Consider the following 9,688-nt stretch of genomic DNA (forward strand, 5'->3'; position numbering starts at 1 on the left):
AAAGTAGCACTACTGCGTGTGTCCACTGTATCTGTGGTCGACAGTAGTTAATAGTGCACCAGTCGGGCTCGCCCGTGGTCAGTAACAGCCCCTGATAACGACAGCAGTCCGCAGTCGTGAGGCTGAGGCTCATCTGCAGCTTCAGGCTTCACCAACACCGTGCTCTAAGTGGAGTCTGTGGCTGGCAGCAGGCGGTAAAGCCAGGGCTTTCAGGCTTATTTGCAGAGCTCAGAGATGAGACGGAGGAGGTGAAGTCGACGAGAGGGAGAGATCAAGAATGATAAACACGCTCACGGAGACTGAAAGGTGGACAGATGATAAACAGATTCACTGCAGCGCAGCAGGAAAAACTAAGATGAAAGACGATGATGTCGAAAAAAAAAATACAGAAACAGACCACACTGTCTTTTTGGGTTAGTACTGTTTAAAACCAAACACTGAAGCACAGATTTACTGTTTTTCATAACCATATACTGTAGCTAATGCACATTAGTCAAAAAGGAAAGATGTGGATTCCACGGTTGTTTTCCTCCTGTTTCCTCCAGCCCAGCCTAAATAATTCAAATGCAGCAGAAATAATAAAGTAGTAAAAGTGAGTTCGTATCTCTTGCCTCTAATTTGATTTAAAAAAAAAAAAGTATAAAATCATAAATGATAGCAGATCCTAGATCAGCTGAGTTAAGAGATATAAAATGAATGCGTCTCACAGTCAGATATATCGTCCATAAACAGCCCTCAGAAGACTACAGCTAGTAAATACCCCGGGGTCAGTGGTCAGCCCGCCCCTGGTGAGTGTGTGGGTGTGTGTGTGTGTGTGTGTGAATGGAGATGCCATTTTGGCATGAATAAATGAATCAGGTGGGTGTAAAAGCAAGAACATCTGGGAGTGAATGGGCTGAAGCCCAGATAAATAAGTCAAGTCTGTAACTGGAGTAGAAACGAACAGTGGTGAAGATGCTTCCTGATGAAAACTGTTAAATATTTTAGAACCGTCAAATACAACGTCGGCTTTTTTGACATTTAAGGTGTGAAGAAACGTTAGCTAGCGTTCAAATACCACGATTGTAATTAGACGCCATCAAACTGCATTTTTACCCAGTGATTTTTTTTTTAAATTTCATCTTTGTTTTTATTATTTTCAGCCAGGGCTGTGTAGTTGAACCTGTCACTCAAACCAAATGGGCGTGGCTCTGATGTGTAGCAGACTCACGATGCAGTGCTGGGTGTAAAGAGTGAACGTTGGTGCATTATTTATCACAGAGAGCGTTTTGTACGAAGCTAATGATCTTCTTTTACTTCTTTTTTCTTCTCCTCCACATGTGCTGTTGCCCTTTCGTTTTCCTGATGCGTCTGTGATACATCTGACCCTCAGCTCTCCCAGGTGGGTAAAAACACACTCCGCCTCCCACACGTTGGGGAAAAAAAAACAAACAACAACCACGTTCTTTTGACCGAGTGACTGCAGTGTTCACCGTCTTGGCTTCACGAGGAGCTCAATAATTCATCTGGAGTCTGATCAAAGTTGACTTCTGGTCTAATTTAGCTTCAAAGGCAGAGGGGGTACAGGCGGGGGGGTCACTGTCAGAGTGAATGGGCTTTAATGGTTCCACTAGTGGCTAACACTTCAGTCTATAGCGCTACACTTCCTATAGCGTCTTTCAGACAATCAGAACTGTAGATTACTTCATAAAGGCGAGGGGGTATAGACGGGTGAGTTATACGTCCCTCAACATCACCACCCCAAAACCAAACCACTGCTTCTGAAGTCAGAATGGAGCCATGCTTCTGTGCTGGTCAGACCACATAATAATCTTGATAACGTCAGACGGTTTTAGTTTCACAGGTTTTCATGTTTTGTGAGTTCATCATCCTAAAATCTGTCAGCAAAATAGATGTACCAGATAAAGTGATAAAGTGACCAGAGAGTGTGTTTTCACATCATATTCAGATTATTTCAGTCTGAGTTTGAAAAAACAGTGACGTTGTTGATTAGTTAGTTGGTTAGTTAGAATGATTGAACTCAGACTAAAGTATTTTTTAAATATTACCACGCAGTACCTCTGAGGTACAGAAACATATGAACTGAGATTCCTCTGAGTCGTAGTTCATGTGTTTGCAGGTCTTCGCTCTAATGATTCTGCCTCGTTTGCTCCGTGAGCAGCTGTTAGTGAACGGGCCGCTGCAGAAACGCTGCCGTAAATGTGTTATCCCGTTTATGACTTAAACATGGCCGACAGTTTGAATTATTCAGGGTTAGGCTTATCTGATCCGTTGGCTTTGGAGCTGAACTGGAACCGGGCTTTGATTCCCCTCGTCCTCTGGTGGATTCTCCTGGACTCCGTTCTCCTCCACGTCTCAGAGTCGGCCTGCTGTTTTATTTACATATCCATCTATGAGAGCAGAGAGAGGAAGGATGAGCTGCGGATAATAAAGTGTTGTCTTCGGTGGAAACGAGCCAGGCTGCCTTAAATTAATAATACGAGCTTTTTACTACAGTAAGTGCCGGCTTGTAAGAACGCACAGAGGAGCCGAGGTCGATGACAGGCTCGGGTTTCTGTGCAGGAAGACAAACACAGACGGCAGCAGGAGTAGAGAAGCCGTGCTTTAGCTAATTCATCTGCAAACATTAAAGACGGAGGCGGGCCGAACACACACACACAGATACACACACAGATACACACACATATTCAAACCAAGGAAAACATTTTCTGTTAAAGGAAGCTAGAAGACATGTCAGAACAGCAGGGAAGGCAAAACTAAAAGACTTGACCAGTTTGGAGCCTCTCCTCCTGGAAACCACTGAGTTATTTTTAATCTTTGCTTTTGGAATAATTGGAGGAGGAATTCTGAATATTTAGGCTCAGTCTCAAGAAATTTATAAATATATTGTCAATGTGTCAATGTGGCTTGTGTGGCTGGATCGAGTATTTGAAGAATATCAGCCCTGAACTAACACTTGGCGTCAGTGCCTTACTATCTTACTACTGCAGTACTTGACTGCATTACTTGGTCTTTCTTGCTGCAAAGCAAAATGACTTTCATTATTTCATTTCCGTTTGATTTTTGTCGTGTCCTGTGAAAGAGGAAACGATCAAATCAAAAAGTCTACAAGTGTGAAATTGCATGTTGGGGTTATTTGTCTGATCAACAGGTTAGAAAAGTCTGACGTTAAACCTCATCCAGCACAAAACAAAGCACTTGGCGATCATAATATAAAAGCTTTAAAAACAAATTTGTTTCTGGGAATTAATTAGAAAAACTGCAACTAATTGATTTCTTTTCTGAACCGACAAATTAATTAAACGTCTAATTCTTGTTCCGCAGCTTTTGGTGCAGTTTCTACCGTCCGTATCCTGGAAACGACTGTGACAGAACAAAAGTCATAAACCGTTTGTTTACGTTCCTGTTTTTTTTCTTCTTCTTTCTTTTCACGCGTCATTGACGCGTAGGAGCTGTCGGAGGAACGACACTCGCCTCCGCTGCTGACGGTTAATGGACCGGCTGAAGAGAAGCTCTTTCGCAGCAGAAGTGCAGAAGTGGAGCTGACGGTGGAGAAGGAGAGGGTCAAGAAGATGTTGTCCGAGGGGTAATGACAGAAAAAAAAAAAAAAAATACTTTTCTTCTTCCACCGATTTTAAGTTTCTAGTTGGTCTGTTTCTGTCCCTGTACCTGAGACACATTAGGGAAATCGACTGTTTACATCCAAACTATCTGTAAAATAGCTGCAGTTTACTGCCCTCAGGCCTCAGAGAGCAGGGACCCTAACCCTGACCCTGTACAACTTCAACCCTGGTGGTAAATCAGTTCCACTGCACGTAGTTATGTGTCAGTATCTGACCCAGTACTCCAATCAATACTCAGATCAGATGTGATCTGTTTTCCTCCTCCAGTTCCCACACAGCTGTGACATTTACACGACACTTAACAACTTAAAGTAGTATCGATATTAATACTGCTTCTTGGCAAATACACAAATAAAAATACACATGCTTGTATCCGTTAAAAAAACATAAGGTATCGGTATAAACCCTAATTGTACTTGTACTTTGCAAACATCCATTCACCTGGAGCTACTAAAAAAAAAAAACTGCTGAACATTTCCTGTCTGCTTGGCTTCTTATCAGCACCTCACTCTCTAAATCAATCATTTTCTTATAATTTTAGGAAAATAAAAAACTAAAAAAAACATTGACAAATAAACACTGATCTGCTACTGAACCAAACTAAAGTCACATTTATGGTTTTCTTCAATCTCCTGTCTGTGAAGGTAAAGTCATAATGAAGAGGTGAGCCGCCATGGAGAATTAAATGTTAGTTGTTTTTTTACTATGGCAACCACTTAAACACTGGCAGCCATAAAAAAAAAAAAAAAAAAAAAAAAAACTCATCTCAGCAGAAAGAAAAAAAAAACATATATATGCTCATAAGAAGCGTTAAAATAAAGTGGCAGAGATTATGGCGTGTGAAAGCAGCCAGAAATGAGTGCCTTTCAGCTTCCTGGTCTCAGACGGAGGGTTGACTGATCAATAATGGCCAACATAATAACAGTCATTAGGAAGTGCTCAGTTCAGCTGCAGTGCACGGACATCACAACTCCACAGAACATCGTGTTGATTTCCTGGAAATGTATGTAGACAGAGCTGTGAACAGGCTGGCCGTAAAGCTACAGTTTATTAGTTTTATTTTTTTTTATTTTTTTAGAATTTCATATTTAACTACTTTTTAAGAACCTTTTTCTACATGTTCTATTTTTATTTCTCCTTTTTCTTATTTATTTACATGTTTTTGCGTCAACAGTTTCATGAGTTGCACTGGTTTCTTAAGCTTTACTCACTATGTGACTGGACAAAGATTTGCAGGAAACAACATTCCGCATTTCCCCAGAACTGAATTTATTGAATTTAACGGTGCATGTGACCATTCAGCGCCAAATTAAACCCAGAGAACAGAGAGCGGTGATGCTTTGTCCTGCTGCAGCCTCGTCTTATTGACCTGCAGCTTCAGATGCAGGACTTTCTGCTCCGTGATTCTGTCGTTTCTTGTTTTATATATTTATATATTTATATGGCCCTTTAACAAAAGAGCTCCGTGTTGTTCACCCTTTTAGAAATGGTTATGATTTTGCTAAAATGTTTAAATAGGTGTTTCATTGAGTCTGAGAAAAAAAAACCTTTTAAAGGATTTGCCGTATGAAACTTTCTTTTTAAAAAGTGACTTTCTAGGTAAAAAAAAAATCTATTGTCCAACAAATTTTGGAGGACACACAGTTGGAGCCTCTCTTGAGGTAAACGCCATTTACAAAATACCTGCACGTTCAGCCAAGCTCTGCATTCTAAATAAAAGTAAACGCCATTTACAAAATACCTGCACATTCAGCCAAGCTCTGCATTCTAAATTGTAAAATATTTACTCAGACAACTCAACACCGATCCATGACGTGGCACAGCAGTCGGCACCGGAATTCAAACCTAAAACCACGTACACAGACAAAAGAGAGCAAACATCAACATGTAAAAGCTGTATATAGTCAGTGGACCCAAGTACCAGGAGTGGTACATGTACCCTAGTTTAAGAACCAACCTAAGAAAATTATTATTATTATTAGATTTTTTTGGTCCATTTTTGGAACTATCTAACCTTCAGTATTTTTCAGATTGTCATCAATACCAGAACTTTCTTAATGAAGTTATAAATCCAACAGGTGCCGACACACACACACACACACACACAGACCTCCACTGAACTCTGTAAAACCAGTGGAGCAGTGGACGCCCATTCATCAACTTCACTTCCTGCCCAACAGCACAGTTTTCTGGTGACCTCCACTGTTGGTGAACGGAGAAGTGTTTTAGACTGATTTAAAATAAATAAATAAATAAATAAAAACACCAGGGGGAGAAAAAAAAAGTACAAAAGAAATGTCTGTCATTCTGACTGACAATCGGAGACTCAAATGCCATTTCACTCTGTAACTGTGGTTACCAAGTGGCCACCTTTTCTTTCCTTTTCTTTCCTCTTTTTTTTTTTAAGATTAGTCATTTTTTATTTCTCCTACCGAGACCATTTTTCCTGGACATAAAAATTCTTTGTGGTTAGCAGCACTCCTTCTTTATTACTGGAATAGAAGTCTGTGAAGGCGCTGTTATCACTGTCCCGGCAGGGTCTTCCAAAAAGAGAAGACGCCTCTGTGCGTTCTCCAGGGCAGCTTATGTAAAAATTCTTGAACCGACACTTCATCTCATTATCTCCTGACGTTTCATTCGCCGGCAGAGTTTTTCTGCGATGGAAGCGTCCAAGCAGAACCTCATCTTAAACACGCACGAGGTTCATTTCCTGACCCTGCTCTTCACCGCATCACTTCGAAGCATTATTACACTTTTCAGCTCATTATTCTGGTTCTTTGTCACTACTCTTTGCTTTGGTGGTTTACACGGTTGTGTTTGGTTTTTGTTTTTTTAAACAAGCAGCAGAGAATAATCAGATTAACCCACAGCACACTCAACACTCAGGAAAGAACGGCTGTCAGGCAGAGATATTAACTGGCTGGCGAACAGGATTGAGTCATGTATAAATATTGATCACTGGTGTCATATGTGCAGCTGGTTCTCTGGACCTGAACACAGCTGTATTTATGTCCTTTTTTTTTCCTTCCTCAGGTCTGTGTGTGAGATAAACCTGGAGGCTGAGCTCTTTACTCTGCAGGACAGTAACGCCAAGCTGGTGGTAGCTCTGCAGGAGGCCAACAGCAGCGTGGAGCAGTGGAAGAAACAGCTGGCCGAGTACCAGGAGGAGACAGACCGCCTCCGAGAACAGGTGACCTTGTGGTGCATCGCACCGTTCTAGACAGTTTAGTGTCGATCTGAGAGCATCGACAAACAAACAAAGACCAAACTGTACGTAAAAATGTGGACCACTTCTTAGAATGACAACAAGCTCAAAACGTCATTACAAGTGCTACACAACATGAACCAGTTCCTAATGTATCAGTACAGTTTCACAGTATTTTTACAGTCCGTCAAATCCTTCTGTGACCACGTCAACACTGGAACACTAAAACACAACCTGATATAAAGGTCTTCAACAACTTTTAATGATCACGTCTACAGGTGGCGATAAAAGCCACAAATCATCCTGCCTTGACCTGATTAACATGCGAGCTAGTCGGGGCTACGTAGCCAAAGATTTAAAAAAAAAAATCTTCACTTTCAATTCTGTTCTGAACTGAGGAGCAGGCAGGAGACAAGGATCAGATACAGTTTAGTGATAAACTGAACTGAGTGTAACCACAGGAAACACAGATGAAAGGAAACACACGAGAGTTGGGGGTGGGGGTGGTGGGGTGGGGGGCAGGGAGGGTATAAAAGAAAAAGAAAAAGCATAGAGGAAACAGACCTGGTATTCTCCAACAGGACCGAAGGGCAACAGCAACAATGATCCCACAAAGACAATGTGAGGGAGAGAGGTAGATGAACCAGGTGAGACTAATGAGAGAAGCACAGGACACAGGTGAGCGTAATTACCCCAGGAGAGACAGACAGAGGGGCAGAAACAGACCTGACAGAGGCAGTTCAACTGGAAGAAGTTGATTTGTCCCCAGGGGGCACCGCGAAGCACAGGACACAGGTGAGCGTAATTACCCCAGGAGAGACAGACAGAGGGGCAGAAACAGACCTGACAGAGGCAGTTCAACTGGAAGAAGTTGATTTGTCCCCAGGGGGCACTGCACTCATACATACATACATATATACATACATATATACATACATACATACATACATACATACACATACACATACATACATACATACATACATATATACATACATACATACATACATATATATATATACATACATACATACATACATACATATATACATACATACATACATACATATATATATATACATACATACATACATACATATATACATACATATATATACACATACATACATACATACATACATATACACATACATACATACATACATACATACACATATACATACATACATATATATACATACATATATACATACATACATATATGCATACATACATACATACTGTACATATCTGTTTCTGTCACTTCATAGTCCACATTTTAATCAACATTAGCCAGAATTGGTTGTAGTTCCTCTGGCAACCACTAAACGGTACAAGGCAAATGATAGATATTAATTAAAGCTTAACCTTCCTGTGATCAGCCGTCTCTCAAGGACCACCGCCCCCCACTCAGACCTGGTGTGGCCCACACTGCAGATCCATATTTCATGTGAACCCTGTTATTTCTGTTGACAGGTCCTTTGATAATCACTAGACCACAACACAGACACGTCGTCTTCTTTTTAAATGAAGAACACTTTATGATGTCCTCGCTCAGACAGGACCTGGTCACAGTGACCTGCAATAAACCTATTATCTCCAGTGTCAGATAACTGGTATCTCATAATGAGTCCTCTGTGTCTGAGTCCAGGTGAAGGTGAAAACCCCATGATGAATACACACACACACACACACACACAATCTGCAGCAAAGTCAACCAGGTGGCTGGAAGTAGAACAGGCCTCCAGGGTTTGTTTGAAGGGGAGCAGGAATATTTTTTCAGGGGAGTGGACACCCAACACCGGACCTCCTCCCCTCCTGGTCTGTGGCCCAGTTGCGGGACAGAAAGATAAATCAGTGTTGGAGCACACACAGCAGACTTGGCACTGGTTGTGGGTTTTTTTTTGTTGTTTTTTTTGTTCCTGTCATCACACACTCAGTTGAGGCCACACTGCTGGTAGTGCGACACGGTTTATTTTTGTGTTTACGTCTTGACTTTGAACTCAATGGGAAATTGTTGACTGTCAAGGAGACAAAGACAACTTTGTTTTTGTTTTCTTTTCTTTTCTTTTTTACAAAAAACTGTTTATTATCCCTGACTCGGCATGTGCACAAAAAGAAAATCACTAACTGGACACCAGCCTGTCAGAATCTGCCAATTTAACAGCAGCCATTTCTCTCTAACTGTTAAAATAAAATAGTTATCTGAAGTCATCCTCAGGCCCCCTAGTGGAAGAGTTGGGCAGTGCACGGAGTGGCTAATTACCATTTAAAGGTAAAGGAACAAAACAAATCGGTCCCTAAACTTCAGAGCCGTTAATTCATCGGTACATTTTAAGATAAAAACATCTTTTAGACTCGTTTCTGAGTCTGAAAGAAGAACCAGTGATTTAAATTAAAGTAGCATCACATGAAATACAAAAAAGGTCGAATCCACCTTGTGGCAACAGAAGCTGCCAGAGCGGCTGCGGTAAACTATGATTCTGAACCAACTGTGAGTCAGCTGTGGCCAAACGGCCGACACAGACATAATTGTTGTGTTTTTTTTTATTTTCAACATGGCTAAAAAAACTAAATATTGAATGTAACCGTTCTGTTCTGTTACAAAAGTAATTAGTGTACACGCTAACATCGACTCGTACTGATTTATCCTCTAAGGAGTTACACAACGTCACATAGCAGAGAAGTGTGTGTGTGTCTGTGTGTGTGTGAGAGAGAGAGAGAGAGAGAGAGAGAGAGAATAAATGAAGCAGGAAACTGTTACTTAGCGCACAGTGTGTTAGCATGAGTGGGCGAGAGGGCGATGACCCTGGTTGATAGTTATCACAGAACACGGAGTGTGTGTGTGTGTTTGTGTGTG

At 41.2% G+C, this 9,688-nt stretch overlaps 1 protein-coding gene across 2 annotated transcripts in view; it reads left to right on the forward strand.

Moving 5' to 3' along the window:
- Positions 1-7,325, forward strand: part of LOC103394634 (homer protein homolog 3-like) — a 29,072-nt gene extending 21,747 nt beyond the window's left edge. The window contains exons 5-7 of one of the 2 annotated variants that reach the window (XM_008332050.3): positions 1,373-1,381; positions 3,450-3,586; positions 6,657-7,323. In XM_008332050.3, the coding sequence (XP_008330272.1) occupies positions 1,373-1,381; positions 3,450-3,586; positions 6,657-6,843 (333 nt within the window). In that variant the 3' untranslated portion in view covers positions 6,844-7,323. Of the gene's footprint in view, positions 1-1,372; positions 1,382-3,449; positions 3,587-6,656 lie in introns of both variants that reach the window. The other variant, XM_025064037.1, reaches the window with a different exon arrangement.
- Positions 7,326-9,688: the final 2,363 nt, after the last annotated feature.

The sequence above is a fragment of the Cynoglossus semilaevis genome, chromosome 2 (genome assembly GCF_000523025.1).
Source record: "Cynoglossus semilaevis isolate Cse_v1.0 chromosome 2, Cse_v1.0, whole genome shotgun sequence".
Lineage (NCBI taxonomy): Eukaryota > Metazoa > Chordata > Actinopteri > Pleuronectiformes > Cynoglossidae > Cynoglossus > Cynoglossus semilaevis.